General features: G+C 29.0%; 1 protein-coding gene across 1 annotated transcript in view; it reads left to right on the top strand.

Annotated features, from left to right (window-relative positions):
• LOC105256804 (bestrophin-3) overlaps positions 1-17,747 on the top strand; it is a 47,117-nt gene that overhangs the window by 9,628 nt on the left and 19,742 nt on the right. Inside the window, exons 2-3 of the mRNA XM_011267039.3 lie at positions 12,556-12,666; positions 15,384-15,555. Of these exons, the coding sequence (XP_011265341.1) occupies positions 12,556-12,666; positions 15,384-15,555 (283 nt within the window). The remainder of the gene's footprint in view (positions 1-12,555; positions 12,667-15,383; positions 15,556-17,747) is intronic.

Genomic DNA, 17,747 nt, shown 5'->3' with positions numbered 1-17,747 from the left:
ACTTTAACTTTGACTAACTGTCGTAGTTAATTGATATAAAATCATTATATAGCATTGACTCATTAGTAATCCAAACAATCGAACGTACATTATTTTCTGTGCCAACTGTGGATGAGACCCGACCTTGCTACATGTTTGAATAAAATTTTTAGCACTAAGATAGATGTACTCATCAGGCAACGTGATTAATTCGTTAGCAGCCGCGATTGATGTTAATCATCTACTGGCATTATATAAACGCGGAGGAAGCTGACTCTTGCTCGGGCGTTTCGTGTATTTCTGCGCGAATCGCAATCAAGACTTTCATACAATTAATCAGCACACCTTCTAACTGCATCTTGCGCTTATTTTTATTTTTTCTTGGAATTCTGTTAACATTTTTTTTTTAAATGACAGCCATAATTTTCGCGTGTCACTCTGATTTATGTATGAAAGATTATGTACACATGAGACAAAAAATCTAAGAGTGTGTTAAATAACAAACTACAACATTTTGTTTAAGTGTTCTTATTAATAATTTGAAAGCTACGCGAAGCATGGAAATAGCTCTATGAGTAATTGCACTAAGAGTGTCATAAAAGTTCTTATGTTATAACATGATATAACAGGTAAACTATATGCAAGATGTCATATGTAATATGTGTAATGTGACATGTAATGTATGTAATGCGCGTCAAGATTGCACATACATGGAATATTTTCGTCTTATATGATACAGGTCTAAAATGTAAATATTAGAAATTATTGTTCTCGAGTGATTTACTAGAACTCGTGAATCAATGAATTCGTGTAACATACGCTTATATAATTCGTATTCATTAACATCGCAATTATTGAATGACTCGAGTGATGTTATCCCTTCGTGCAAGGCACGATCATCGTGGAAACGATCGTTGTGGAAACGGAAGCAGTTAAATCATCAAAATCGACTGTTATTCTTCTAGCATTCATACTAATTACTACGTTAGACTTTACTACGTTTCTTAGTAAAAGTATAAGAATAATACACATTTTTATATTAAGATTTATTTTCTAACAATCTATCTTATAATAATTTTAGAAAATATTATATTTTAATTCCTACAAAATTCCTATAAGATATGATGATGAGTATTTGCATAATTACTAAGTTTTAAACCAATTTAAAGCATTAAATAGATATAAGTCGTGATTGTGTAACAATTCAATCATGAATCATTATTTATTCAATCGCATGACATGTTTATCCACGAATTTTAAATTTATAGTACAATGTTACGATATTTTATTAATTAATTTATATATATTTAGTATATTTTATTATTATTCTAATGTGAAAAAAATTACATATAAAATTTATAATATTATTTTTATTTCATTCAGAAATTATTGAATTATATGATATTTTTTTTAAATATATTTTATCTGTGACATTTTTTAGAAATGTCATATAAAATATTATGTAAATAAAATTGTGTTTATATTTTAAAGAGAATTCGAATGTAAAAGTGACAGTGTCCTCGAAAGAAGCAGATTCAGCCCACGATTATTTTCACTTCAAGTTAAACTTTTCAAACTTTTATCTCTCTATTTGGCCTCCCTAACAATACTTACTCGCGATTCATGCATTCTTCCTGCGTTTTCACACACGTGGTTTGATATGCGTAGGCGAATAATCTCGATCGCTTTCTTCCTGATTCTCCTACTCCTACTAGAATTTTTGACACAGAAGATTCAAGTTTCAATATTCATATAACGTATAACACATATATATATATGCACATATACATATATAATATAAAACACATATTCTAAATATATCGTAAAATCTAGAAAAATTATATAAAAATTATATAAAAATTATATAATAATTATATAATAATTAAAAGATTAAATATTATGAGTCACACAAAAGCATTTCGCGCCAAATATATAACATATTAAATAATTCCATGATAGTGACGCTACAAGTATTTTTTAGAGAATGACAATCTTTTTATATTTTATAAATAACATTTTTATCATAATTTAAATATAATTATTAATTAATTTGAAAATAATTTGTTTTTTAAATAAAGCAATTTTTAGAAAATAGAATGAGAGTCTTTAATAGGAAAACTTGCTGATAGAATTTTTTTAAATGCACTGTTATATTATGCTGATGATAATTAAACATTGCAAATATATGATTTTAAGCATTATTTTTTTTGCGCGATTTTATAACAATTTTGATAATGCATTATGTATTACATACTATATACTTATTCGATTTATTAATCATATTACGTACTTATTCGACTTATTAATTATATAATTAATTATATAACATAATAATAATAACAATAATAGTCAATAAAATCTCTAAATCAATTAAATTGATCAAAAATAGCTCAGAGAAAATATTTGCAATTATATTATACGACAGAAAGAAAGAGAAGACAAACTGTAAAAACGGATATTTCTTGCGCTCGCATGTGAATCTTCTCTTCGATTGTCGAGGAATTCAATTCGATTACCGTATGAGACAAGTATGCTATAAATAAGGTACCGATGTTGCGATAAAAGGATCGATACTCGATGTATCTTTGCCATTATACATAACTTTAGTCAAAGAAATTTCTATCGTGCCGCTGCAAGCCCATGTCGCGTATTGTTTTGATCACGATACGAAGGACCGACGAAAAAGAATATATTATACCGCAGAGTACGAGTTTTCGTATTTCTTCTTGGTGCAAACCATACATGGTCAGTTCTATTCATCCCGAGAGAATCGTGTATTATTTTCTTTCGTTTCTTTTTTGTCGAAATTCTGTGTTTCTTGCGAAGAAACGTATCTCTATAATAATAAGTATAAGTAGTCTGCTTTGCTTGACAGAAAAGATGAATGAAAAGGAGAATCAACAAAGAAGAAAAAGATTAATAAAAGACTCGTATTATTTGTTTCAAAATGGATATAATTAACACAATTTATTTGAAAATAATAATTCAATGTTAAATTGTAAAGAGATATACAATAAATAATTGCAAAAATATCGTAAACAGCATGTCATTGCAGATTTTTCTAATCACTATAGAAATCTTTCTTTCTAATCACTATATTGCAGAATTTTTAATTAATTGAATCCTCGATATGGTTTGTGAAAAATATAATTCTTGGAAAGCAAACCTCTTTTAAAATTTATTGTAGACACTAATAATAAAACTAATAATAAAAATGATTTAATAACTGCATTATATTTATATCGACATAATACATCAATATATATTTTTATAATCGCCATTAAGATATACAAAATTTTATAGGAATTTCTCATTTTTTATCTAACCTCTCGTTTTTTTAATATTATAATTTAAAACTATCATATTAAGCAACTACAAATGCATGTAGAAAAACACACATTTCATATAAAATTTTAAATTATATTCAACTTTGAATTATTATTTTTAAGTCTTCAACTTGAATTATTATTTTTAAGTCTTGACTTTAAAAAGAAAATGGCAATAATTTTTTAATTAAATAAGTCATAAATAAGTCATAAATGTTGCAATATAAATTGAATCATCGATAGATCATTCTATCCGTAGCACTTGCATGTTCAATTTACGGAAGCTGTACCGAATGCATCTGAGCTGAATGACCACAATCACGTGAAACCACATACACCTTAGTAACTTGACTGATCGTGAAGTCATTACATCGATTTTCAAATACAGTTTGATCGGCAAAATTGACCGGCAATAAATAAGCTGAGTTCAACGAACAGTAGCGTCGATGCAGAAACTGCTCGGCACGCTGAAGATGGCATGACTAAAGGCATGGGATGAAGAAAACCTACGTAAGCAGGCACATCAGTTATTCTGTTTATGAATAATGATCCGTTAATGCCTTCCTGATTCAATTGATGCTTATGTAGAGCTCATGGAACATCAAAGATTAGCGATTATATGTATAATGGCGGATATTAAAGATATAATAATATTAATACACTAAAATAATATGAAAATTTATATATAAAAAATTAACACTATGACTTAGATTTTTAATTATAAAAAATATATTCTTTTATATTTATAAATAATTATAAAAAAGGAAGTAAAAATATATGAAATATAAAATATACCTAAGTTCTTAAATCATATAAAATACACTAAATGTGTAATTTTATCAAATGACTTTTTATTACGTATTACTAATTATTATCAAGTAACTATTTCTGTTTTAAAATTTCTTCTGCACAATTCAATATAAATATAAATTATAGATATAATATATATAAATATATATAAATATATATAAATATATATAATATATATAAATTATAGATTATATATATTCAATATATCTTTTCTTTTTTTTCTAGAGAATAAGAAGTATATAAAAATGCAAATTTCATATGATCAGTAAAGAATTCGTGGTCAATACGATCATTCACAGTTAATGAATATATCTATCATGAGTTACAAGGACAGTTACTATGTGAACATCTTAATCATGGTAAATCAAGAGATCTTAATGTCGATAACATATATGTAATGACAGGAAAATATCTGATATCTTTATTTATAGACGTGGTTAATTAAAATGTGGCATATATGTCTGTTTTTAAACAAGACACAATTCACACTTAATTATTTTTCTGAAATATAATATTATTTAATAAAATACAAAAGTTTTTAAGTTGATATCTCTCTGCATATATTATAATATATAATTAATAGCGAAATATATGATATAATTAATGACGAAAAATATAAAATTATGTCAAAAACTAATAAATATCAAAAGAGGCACTAAAATAAAAATATAATACGTAATAAAAGTCTATTAATATGAAAGTGTAATATCTAATGAAAAGTTTATTTAGCGATTTATAATAATTGTTGACGCGCTATATTAATTTTGCATCTTTTCATCTCATAATACATAACTCTACCACGCATATATTCTATCGAGAGATTTTCGAAAGTGTTTTTTTACAATCGCTTTCACCCGATCCGTCTCATTGTTCTTCATAGCCATCAGCCCACCTGAAACCTTGTACTCATCTCATCTTTCAAAGCATGCATGTAATAAACACAACTTATCTTAGAACATAAAGAAAGTAAATTATGTGGATAGCACACATTTTTATATACTTCATTAAATTATTCAACACACACATTTCATACCAATATATTATCTTGAAACGTATCAGATAGAATTGATACTTTATGTTTATTCAACAAGAAAGATTTTGCACGACTATGTCAAGCGTGACTGTCAATTCAAGCAACGTAGAGAAATGGAGAAGGATAGGCATAGTAGGAATTGAAGAAACAAAATTGCAACATACCGAAGCATAGCGTGCTTGTCTGGTCGACAAGAGCGATAAAAGGCCTTGGCGAGCCTTGACCGGTGGACCGTTACTTTACGCCATCCACAGCAGCTTGGACTCCCTATTTTCCTCTTACCAGTACAGCCCGAAGTAAAGATCTGCTGCTCATTTATTGCAAACTTCTTAGTCATCATTTAAATCAGTATCTATTTTTCATTCTTTTTAATAATGTATTGATTATATAGGAAAACGTGGTAATCACGTCGGATTAAATGCATAACGATCAAGATGTCATGTGTTACAAAGGAAAGACAAATATTCTACAAAGATTCTATTTCCTTAATGATAAACTAGAGAGAGGTGCTATTTCCACATCTGACATCAATGACATATACTGATATAAATTATGAACTATATTGTGTAACAGTCCATTTATATAAAATCACGCTGCTTTATTCTTATTTGTGACTACTATTTTAGTATATCATTCGATTGTAACTACTATTTTAGTATATTAGTTAATGATTCGATTCATATGTGTTTTTAATTAATTTAATTTTAAATATCTTTAAATATAATTATAGCTATTAAAATTTTCAACATTTCTATCAATATAATACAATCTTTATATATACGACACGTGTAATATATCATATATTTTTTGAAAAATAATTAAAAATATTGTTTATAAGAATCGAGTTTTCTACTTGCAATATTTATAAATTCTTTATAGTAATAAATTCTTTTGTTCTTATATAATAAAATTTTATTCGTATAAACATATTGCATCTTGTATTAGAAAATAGTCGTGTGAATATTTGCAGAATATTGAGAAATTTACGCATAATATAAGTCTTTATTCATATTTATTTTTACTTACAATTAGTATAATAAGCCCTGAAAAGTTACTTATATGTATAAGATATCTTCTTGCGAATTGCATTAAAACCGATAAAGAGCTATACCCTATGTAATAGATTGTATGAACGTAGATTATTGTTGCCTGATTTGCTAGGCAGCGCAGCAGTGACTCACGTTTCAGTAATATTTAGCATTCCGTTTGTGATACCAAAGCATTTATAGCGAACTCAATCACTTCCTACATAACTCTTTGATCGCTCTATGTTGCGCCAGGCAAACCTGTTGCGTTCAAGACTTTGGATAAAATTTATTCATATATTATAAGACAAACTTTATGCTTTGTAAGCATTTTTATTTTCATCTCGCAATTGGTTTCCATAATTATATATTATATATTAAAATATGAGTAGTTTGAGAATATTTCTTCTAGGATATTTGTCTGACATATATAATATTCCTTGTGAATTAAATGGCATTATCTTTTCTTAGCTTATTTAAGCACTTGATGTAAATTAGAATTCTTGATAATGATCTCTCCCTCTTCTTTCTTTATTCTTATAATCTTTATAAGAGCTAATCTATGAAATAATTTCAAGTTGTTTTATAATTATTGTATATGTGTATTATTAATATAATGTGCATTATTGAGCTTAAAATAAATTATTTATAATAAATACAGCTCAGCAAAACTTAAAAAAAATATAATCATACATTATCTTTAACATTATTGAAAAAGTATTATTACATTCATTTATATTTTTATATTTTAAAAAGCTTAAATACTTGCGCATCATTTCATTCCATAACGAATTACTATATTCAAAAGGGTTTTTAGAAAAATTTTATACAATCTTTTCCTGTGCCAAATGTTACAGTTTTATCAACAAATATTGTTGCAAATAAGTCTAATGTAGAAAGATGATCATATGCATGTTATTGTAATGCAAATGACGTTAAAGACATTTGAAAGATTAAAATGTCTTAGCATCTTTATAATGATGTTACATTTATTTTATATGCATGTATGATGTACACATTTATTTTATATGTTTTAAATGATTATAACTTAATGATTATAAAATGGGTTTTTAGTGTCTTTCAGCATTGCTTAGAAGGCATACTTGATCTAGCAATTTATTTATGACACTGTCCAGGAGCTCCCTAGTAGTATATACATAGCTAGAAATCGGACATGCTGTTGCATCCAGCGAATCCTTGAACGATTTTGCGCTGAAATCACGAGACGTGCAGAGAAAGGATTAAAAAGGAAACGCTTTTAAATTGCCGGGTGTTATGTTATAACTATCTTGCATAAACGCTCGATATACGTTGTGCGATGGCTGACTAGCACTCAGCCATCGCACAACGTTCGCCCATTCACTCGAGAACCGTCATTGACGTTCACTCGCACATCAACCTTTACGACCTGCGTCAACGTCTTCCTCGATCTGTTATCGCGAAGTTGACATTATTTTATCGATAATTTAAAAATATCGTGTCTCGTGACGATGCGCTAATTTACGATCCTTAAACACGATATTTTATGATCGGCAAATCGCGATTTCTAGTACGTGGTCTTTTTTTACAATACGCTCCTTTAACGTGTTACTCGTAGAAATGAAAAATTGCCAGCAGAATAAAAATAATTATTCATTCAAAAAATTCCAAGATGAATTATAGACAGAAGTTTGTATTATAAATTTTTGCTGATGAAATGTCAAAAAAATTACATATGTCATTATTTTATATATATCATTATTATATATATCATTATTTAATGCCAAAATGTTATCTTTGACTCGATTCGATCTTTCACCGAGATTACTGATGAATAACATTATTTTATTTATATTATATATAACACGTAGCATGTGTGAAATATATATACTCTCTTGATTTATGGTCATAACAACTAAATTGACATTAATCATAGCTTCGTGAATAATATTAGGACAGGCTAATGTGTTATAGTAAACGATAAACTTCTCGCAAAACGAGCTTTACGATTATAATAACATGTTAAACTATATTGAGTGTCAATCCATAATTATGGATTACCAGTTCGACAAGATTTAAAACATATCTAGATCATTTATATGCAAGCTCTTTTTTTCTTTTGCTCGAGATTATTAATATAATTAGAAAATTATTGTTAATCTCAGATTGGAAGACTAATTTTGTTCTTTTAATCTCAACGAAACATATATCTTCCTATTATAGAAACGGAATACATTCTTTGCATATATTGAATGAGCGTTAAGAATTGTGCAAGATAGTCGCCGAATATTTTTTATTCATGGTCAATCTTATCTGAAAATTAATTTTAATGAGAAAGGAAGCAGAGTGACGCATAATCTTATTCAGAAACATGATTCGTTAAACTTTTAATTAAATAAGAAGGAAATATTTGATATGCAAATATCTGTCTCGTCAAATTCAAGTATTTTAAACACGGCCAATCATGAAAAATTTAATAAGCATAGGTTTCAAATGCGTTAGTTTGCTATATCTAAAAATATTAATGCTTCTCAATCATAGATTAGTAATATTGATAAAATTTGAATGATTTTACATGCAATTAGAAATTTCGTCGTGTCGGTCTTTCCGACCAGCCATGCAGAGTGTTTGTTATCCTTGGAAAATAATCGGCAAAGGTCAGCAAATAAGTTTCGTGGATTGATTAAGGATACGACAATGGCTTCTGTCGATCGCACACCTACGCCGATGTGGCTTTACGTTACCCATGTACGTACATACATATTATCGTATGTGCGTGGAGGGATTTGCGGGCGTGTCATCGTATACGACAATGTATGAAAAGCACGAGAAAGACATTGCCTCCTACCATGACCTACTGACACACAAATAATGAAATAATCAAACGCCGATAACCTTACACGTCGTTATCTTCGTTAACAGGTGCCTCATCATATATCTATCTACGAAACTAAAAGTAAACTCTACAGCTTTCATATTTTCTCTGCTAATACGCGAAACTTTGCATGCATCTATATGCGTGCACATTATCTATGATCTATGATTATATAACTAATAAATATTACCGAGAAAATGCAAATCATCAAGATTCGATGCAATTCTACATATTTGCATTGGATCTGTTTACAATTAAGTTTTTAAATATATTTGAAGAACGTGGAAATTCGATCAAATCAATTTGAAGAATAAGATATTGTCATACTTTCTCTATGTGAAATCTAGAAATTTTTTATATAGTTGTAATTTGTATTTAATAATATTTATTATACATTTAATTGTAATATTTATATTTATATTGTTAATACATATATAATTATATATATATATATATATATATATATATATATGTATTAATAATCGATTTCAATAAAAAAAATCTATTCTAAATAATAAATCTATTCTAGTAATACTTAATCATTTTATAAAAATAATTTCACAATTAATATAAATACGTTTTTTCAAGCGAAATTTTCCTTAATCTTAACCTTAATTTGGATTTAATTTATATGCAAATTGAATCTTGACAGATTGATAAATATGAATTTTGACATGTCTTGTATGATTTAGTATTAGAGAGTTTCTCGAAGATATTAGTTAAAAAAGAAAAAAATATATTTAAAAAGTTAAAAACATACCTAGATTTTCAAAAATTTCTAAAAAAATTCTAAATCTCTATATTTTTTAAATATCTATTTTTAAATTTGATAGGAATTTTTAATTTGATACATTTTTCTTGAAGTATATCTCTTCACAAATCAAGCAACTATATACATTTATAGTGATTTAAAATATTACAATAATGTAGGAAACATTCGTCACAGATATTTTTTAGAAGAACAAAAGCAATGCATTATGAATTGTAATTTACATATATTTTATGCTCAAATTTGTGTGTTGTATACAACTATTGAAGAAAAATTTAGAAAAATTATTTTTATTGATATTTACGCATTACTATTCATGCGTTTGACTTTTAATTCCCCGAATAATTTAAATGATGTTTTTCATAGGAGAGAATTTCTTAATATTAATATTTTAATTTTTTAGTGTTAACTGCATTATATGTATTTTTATTCTGCGAAAACATTTAAAAACGTTTATCGTTGGCATTTAATGAGAAACGCATTAGTTATCTTCACGTAATAGACTAGTTAAGTTGTCCAGCGAATATCAACGTAACAAGCGTTTGCCGTATGCTAAACAAACAGTTTAATCGGCGACTAAAAGCGCGCAATTGTGCTTTATGTAAGTATGTATGTGTCAATTTTATGGTTACTTCTACAAAATTGCAATATATGATAGTATGATCATACACGTTGATTAGTATGTATTGCGCGACAAAAAAATATTCTCAACAAGTGGTACCGCGGCTCCTTGTAATTACTGATGAGTAGGAGAGTCTTTATCGAAAGGAAATAATCTTGCTTACGCCATTCCGGTGATTGGAACACAATTACTGAGATCACATCGGAAAAATTTTTTCGATCTAAGCCTTTAACGCAATTTATTATTTATCGCCTGAATGACTCTCTTGTGAGAGAGAGATTTACGCGCTCTTCGTTTTTTATCCTTGTCGTATCAGCTGCGAATGAATTTATCGCATACAATAATCGTTCGGTATCGTTACGGTCTTGTGAGCACACGAAATTAGTTGCTCTGAATGTGGCGGATGTCCGGTACAGCTTTTCATATCTTTCTTTCTCTAGAGAGGCGCGATATTGATTAGCGCTTTGTTATTTTATGTTTCAAGTGAATACGGAGATATGCATATCTTGTAAATTGACAAATTGACATATTAAATTACAGCATATATAATATGTGTCGTTTGTTGTGCAACGGAAAACTGAATATTTTATTCTCCGAGAATAAATATCTGCATAATTTTATAATATTATTACTAAACGGTTTCTCTCTCCTCTTATTACATATACATATCATACATACGCATGCACATAAGTCTAATTGTAAATCAGGATGTCAATAAATTCCAATAAATGAATGTTCATTTATAAAGGTGTAAGCAATAGCACAGCTCATAGTTCTATTACCGAACATAGATTGACATACTACTTTACAATTTTTATAAGCTACTTTTCACATTGGCCTCGTTTGCGTTGCACCCATCGAATGCGTAGAAATTCGTTTTATATTCAAAGTCATTCTTTCTCTGTGAGTGGCATATTTTTATTTTGTTAAAATATTTCTTCCTAATTTAATTTATGAATCTTGTTATTTTTAAATGTTACTATATTATATATTTAGAGCAAGAAGGGGGGCAAACTTATTAAACGAACATATTCTCCAATCTTTTCCCTTACATTATCATGACCGGCTGACCGATATTTGATTTTACCACAAAAAATTTACGGTAAATTTATGTTCGGGGAACATTGCAAACAGCATATCTTCGAAACTCATAAAATCGATTTAGCCATGACATACTTGCCGCTAATTCTCCAGCCGGTTCCGAAGCGCGCATTGCCGTTTACGATTTTATAGAATGATCTAACTCTGCTACTGATTACGCGCTCATACTCGATCAAGTTATTGCGAAGTGACAACTGGTTGAAAGGGAAATGCAAAATAATTTGTCTGTACGTGTCTGTACGTTTCTTCTCTCTTTTCCGGTTTCAATAAAACCTATTTGGCGTGCGTCATGCAAAATGACGCATCGCCGTTTTATTAATATTCGTAATACTTTGAAATTAGTCAATAAATCAGCGGATTTATTAAGCGAACAGTCTCGTGCAGAAACGTTTTATTATCATGACTAATATGTTAGAATCAAGGAAGCGCTGATGCATCCCACATTTAAGTAAAAGTGAGGGGACGTTCAAAAAGAGAAAAGAGCACATCTGGTGGCCGATACTTCCAAGTTTATTCGCACAATGAGGAAGTTCGACTGATGCTCGAGAATGAGCGACTAGTTTCGTTCGTTTTTACGACACGAGAATGATGAATCTTTATATAGTCACCGTACCGTGATTTATAGGCAAAGTTTTATTACGAATATTTACTGCTAATAATTCATTCTTAGTTTTAATACGAAGCGCTTGAATGAATACATAATTCTTAATCAGTGCAACTGCTTCAAACCACTTTTTTCTTTAAAAACATTCACGTAATATGGATATTTATATATATAATATGAAAAAAATATACTAAGAAATATAATTTTTTCATAAAATGTAATAAGTCATTATTATACAACTTTGTCTATTGTTTATACAAATAACACATAAATATTGATCATGATAACACATATATGATTAATTTTAATATAAAATGAGTGTCTGTATTCACAAAAATAAGAAAAGTAAATTTCTAATACTATAAAAAATTACATGTATATTTATATGAAATTAATATTTATTTAAATTAACTTTTTGGTTTTTTTTTGCAGATGGCGTGGCTCCGTTTACAAGTTAATTTGGCGGGAACTACTGGCGTATCTGTTCTTTTACTACCTCATCAATTTTACATATCGATACGTGCTCAATGACCAGCAGCGGGTGTGAGTAAATATGCATGTCCCTGGAATTAAACAATAATTTTCATAAATTTTGTTCTCTGCAAGTTGGAATTTCAAAAAGGGTATAGATAAAAAGATATCTTTCGTAGTAAAATATTTTTTTTATATTGATATTAGCGAAATGATGCATGTCGTTGAAATAAATCTTCTCATCTTTTGTGTGACGTGTGATTATTAATATATAATAACAATAATTTTAATTTTATTTTTTTGCAAATATATAATCGTTTCAGACGATAATGCCAGATTTTAATTCAAGGCAGTATACAACCGAAAACAAATATATTACACACATACACACACATACACATAAAAAACACACATATGAATAAAATTGGAACACAGGTAATCTTTATCTCTTGAGCGTGGAAGGTGAACAGCAATAATTTTGCATTTTCTGTTATTTACCAATTCGTTGGTCGCGTTTTTATCGTGCATAATGCTGAATTCAGTGGCGTTATTCATGTTCGGCCAGCTATGGTGCGTAGTTGTATCTGCTATAACCGAATTTTATGGATGTAGATAAACCTATACAACAATAACCTTGGTCTGTTGGCAAATCTAAAGATTCCGGCACCTCGATCACGGTCGCGTTTCATCGACTAATGTTCAAAAATTTACAATATCCTCTTTTTATTCATCATTGGATTTTTTTGTCATGCAGAACTCTCAGTAACTTTTTCTGCCTTCATGATGATCGATGATCAATTGATTATCGATTGTAGAACCAAGGAATTAAGCAACGTACGAAGGTTTATTGTACATTTAAATAAATAAAATAAACTGTATAATTATAAAAAAATTATTGCCTAATGTTCTTATATTATTACCTAATATTAAAATATATATTTGAATATATAACTGATACATGATGATACATTTATACTTACGGAATTATGATGCTTGCGTATAAATATAGCGTCCATGAATTATATGTGATACATGAAATTATTTTTTATTTATTATACAAAGTGTTTAAAAAATTGTTATATAGCCATTACTAACTTATTTAATTAATAACACATTTATTAATAAGAGCGTAAAAAGCTTGAAGCTGTTTTTAGAGATTTTATCAGTTATATTACCAGAAGAGTTGAAGAAAAAATAAAATTAACAAAATAAAATTAAACAAGTTAAAGCATAAGTTTACATATTTATGGAAGTCACTTCTAACATCATTTTTAAAAAAAGATTAATTTATTAATAATGTTTGATAAGTAATCTTTTTTAATATTTGATAAGTAATCTTTAATATTTAAAAGATATTTGAGATGTGTATAGTTATACTTTTGAAACATCTTATATTATTTATTATTATTTTTTGAAAGGATTTTTTTCATGCATCCTGTATGATACACATCACGATATATCAGGGAACGTGTTAGAGAAGCGTTCGTGCTCGGCATTAAAAAAAGCATAAAAGCATAACCTGTTATTTATGTGAGGCTGAAAAAGGGAGATAAAAAAACTCAAGAATGTAAAAAAGATTTCTCCTTTAAATCATTTCGAGTCCACGCTAAATTTAGAACTGCAGGGATGGTCCAACATGCCTAAAAGGATGAGCGACCCAACATTGTTGAATAGGATTGCATGCAGTGGGCTGCGAGATTAATCGCGTCCTTCGTTAAGACTCTAAAATTCTTTTCGCGTTTAAATTTATTTAAGAATTACTACCTTCCACGTAGTTATAAAAAACTTTTATCACTTTCTGTTGTTACCTTTTTTAGTTAAATGTTAAATATCCTTGCTGTTTCGCACAATGTGTTATCTTGAAAAATATTTTTATACTCTCAGATTATTTTTGGATGTCTTGTATTTTGGCGAAAGTATTTATACCACTACGTTTCTCAAATAATTACGTATGGTTACCACAATATCAGTTTCTCGTGGCCATGATATTGTACGTTCAGGTAACGGTAAGTCAATATTACCTCAAGAGTGCGAATGCGGTACCAGTTATACTTGCGGAAATTCCAACATAAACCTACTTACCGGAAGATCCTGGAATCGCGCGTTAATCGCTCAAACTTGATGTGCAAAGTCGTAAAGATGAATATGGCTACTTATACGTGGTGATTACTTTTCTTTAAAACGATTTACTGGGAGGCAATAACCGACATTGATGAACAGAGCGTCGAAGAGTTGAGAATCAGACTTATCTCGAATGCTTTCGATGAAGCAAATATGCGGTTTCGCGATCATTTGCAAAGACAAAAATTTTTATTTAATATCGATTAGCACTTAATATAAACTAAAACTAACTAAAGCGTAAGTGCGATAGAAATATCATGGTGAGTGACAATATCACTTTAACCTTGCTCCACTTATGTGTAAGTTCACAGAAAATTCTATCTTATATGTGATAAACTTTAGCGATAGAATAAGAAAGAAAGAAAATTTAATTTAGCTTTCTACTATTTCTCATTAAATATTTTTTAATTTATATTTTTAAATTATTTTCTTCTTTAGTCTCTCATATTTCTTAATTATATAATAACATATGTAAATTCAAGAATTTAAGTAATATAATTAAAATAAGTAGAAAATTTTATTTACATTTTAAAATATTAAAACAAGAAAATAAAAAGAGTGCAGAAAATAAAGAGAGAAAAATAAAGTGCAGAATAAAAATTGGAGTAATTTTGCATGTGTGTAAGAAAAATTGTATTTAAAAAAATATTCTTCTTCTTTCTTTGCAGAATTTTCGAAAAGATCCGTTATTATTTCGGCAATTCCAGCGAATCCATACCCATGTCATTCGTTTTGGGATTCTATGTGAGCCTTGTTGTGAAAAGGTGGTGGGAGCAATACAAGCTCTTGCCCTGGCCAGACAATCTGGCCCTCTTCATCAGCGCCGCCATTCCTGGAAATGTAAGTAGAACCTGCCCGTCGAGAAGAGACTTCTCTTGTTGGTTTCCATTGTGATTAAAAATACAGTGGTAGCGGAGCGTTCTTCGTGGAAGAATAAACGTTATTTTCGCTCGCGAACTGTTGCGATAAAAACGAGACTCCCGATTAGATAAAAATTTAAAGAAATTTCAAACAGAAATGTCTTTCTAACGAAATAATGCTTTCTTTTTCTTTGAATGGGAAGACTCATAGTAGCCTAATAAATATAGCCTTGATAGTCGCTCGTGTTACGCTCGGTCTTATTACGCTAATGAATTGCCATGACACGTTTTGGTGTCGTTAACCTAAGCAAATGCCAACCTAGTCACGCTACGTCCAGAAGCGAAAAAATATGCGGGACGATGATCCTATAATTGGCAGCTTGGTGGATTCACTTTTTCATTCTTTTGCGTAACTAATATATGAATATGAAAAATGAAAAGTTCCCAAGACATGCATTATTCGTCAGAACCTTGACTTTTGTCCCATTTATATACGTAATTTAATAGTGATAGCTATAGTTATTTAACGATAAGACTCATTTATTTTAAAAATAAAATGCAATTATTTAGATAATTTCTATACAATTGAAGCTATGACATACAAGCTAAAAATACATCTTTTTAAAGTTCTTAATTTTTTTAACAATTTTTCTTTTACAAAGGCGTAATATTTAGTCACTCATTTATTTTTAAAGTATAAAATATAATTATTTGGATAATTTCTATATAATTAAAGCTATGACATACAAGTTCAAAATACATCTTTTTAAAGTTCTAAATTTTTTTAACAATTTTTCCTTTACAAACACACAATATTTAATTATTTATATTCAACAAATACAATTAATGGTTAATTATTTTTTTTTAATTCTTCGATGATTCTGTAGAGAGTAGGAGAGCTTCAATTTGGACAGTGAATTCGATGCAAGCTTTCAGCTCTGGTCAATGACTCAGTATCGGAGTGAAAGTGCAACGTATCGTGGCGAAAAAGAACCTACGATGAACCTACGCATCGAGCATATTTCGCACATACATACATATATACACGTATACATACGAACATTCTTCTTTAACGATTCATAATTTCACCGTTCATAATTCTGAATTTAATAAAATATATGTAGCATCCATTGATTAAGCATCGAATGCTAAACTTATATTTTACATATTTAACATATAATCCTCCAATTGTTACCGCCGTTACACTAATAGAGTGAGAGTCGATCAATCGCCACTAAATCGATTTAATCGTTTCGTTATGTAACTTGCCCTCTTCACCTTCCTCGTTTAGACCAATATTAATTTCAGATACTGAACTGAACGGAGCAGGTATTCAGAATGCAACAATTTTCGAGAAAGTATCGAGAAAAAGCGGTTTGATTATACACGATGTCCTATCAAGTATACAGTTATTTTTGTTAAAATATCGTAGGTCTTTAAGCAAATTAGAGAGAGGAAGGGGAAGCTGTTGCATTACGTTGCAGAACACGATGAAATATCGAAGTATTTTTGCAGACATGGTTTTCTGATGTTTATTATTATACATTACAACGAGGAAAGATATAAGCACTTGCATTACCGCATAAATTTCGCTGCATTCCGTTTATCACCTTTGACTGTCATTTCATCTTTATACGAGAAGCATTATTTATATACTTCTTTAATCGATGATTCACGGATTATCGATTAACAATCGATTAACATCTCGATTTGCGGTAATTGTTTTGACTTCATCAATAAATTTATAGAATCACAAGAATATTTAATTTACATTATTTACAAGTAAAATTAATATGTCAGAAAAAAATAGATACATTTATGTGTCGCTAAAAAATATAAAGTTAAAATGGAAAAATAATCTCTTATCTCTAAGTCTATCTATGATTTTTAAAACTTGAAAAAATTAAAATTACACGATACCTCAGTTATTGTAATTGATTGGTACGGTGTTTCGTAAATTTTCGAAACACAGCGTAAGATGTGTACAATTGCACGCTTAGAATGCAATAGATCTCTAAGAAGAGCTCCGATGGAATTTTTGCACGTAGGTGGGGGACAAGGTCCTTCAGCCACGGAACAAACTCACAGTTATACGTACATTAGTGGTCATGTAATCGCGTAATACAGAGTGTTCGATTTGTGAATGAGCGGTACCGCAACGGTCAACACAGG

The sequence above is a fragment of the Camponotus floridanus genome, unplaced genomic scaffold (genome assembly GCF_003227725.1).
Source record: "Camponotus floridanus strain SB8 unplaced genomic scaffold, Cflo_v7.5 scaffold50, whole genome shotgun sequence".
In the NCBI taxonomy this organism is placed as follows: Eukaryota; Metazoa; Arthropoda; class Insecta; order Hymenoptera; family Formicidae; genus Camponotus; species Camponotus floridanus.
Note: the sequence above shows the minus strand (reverse complement) of the source record. Positions and strands in the feature narration are given on the sequence as shown.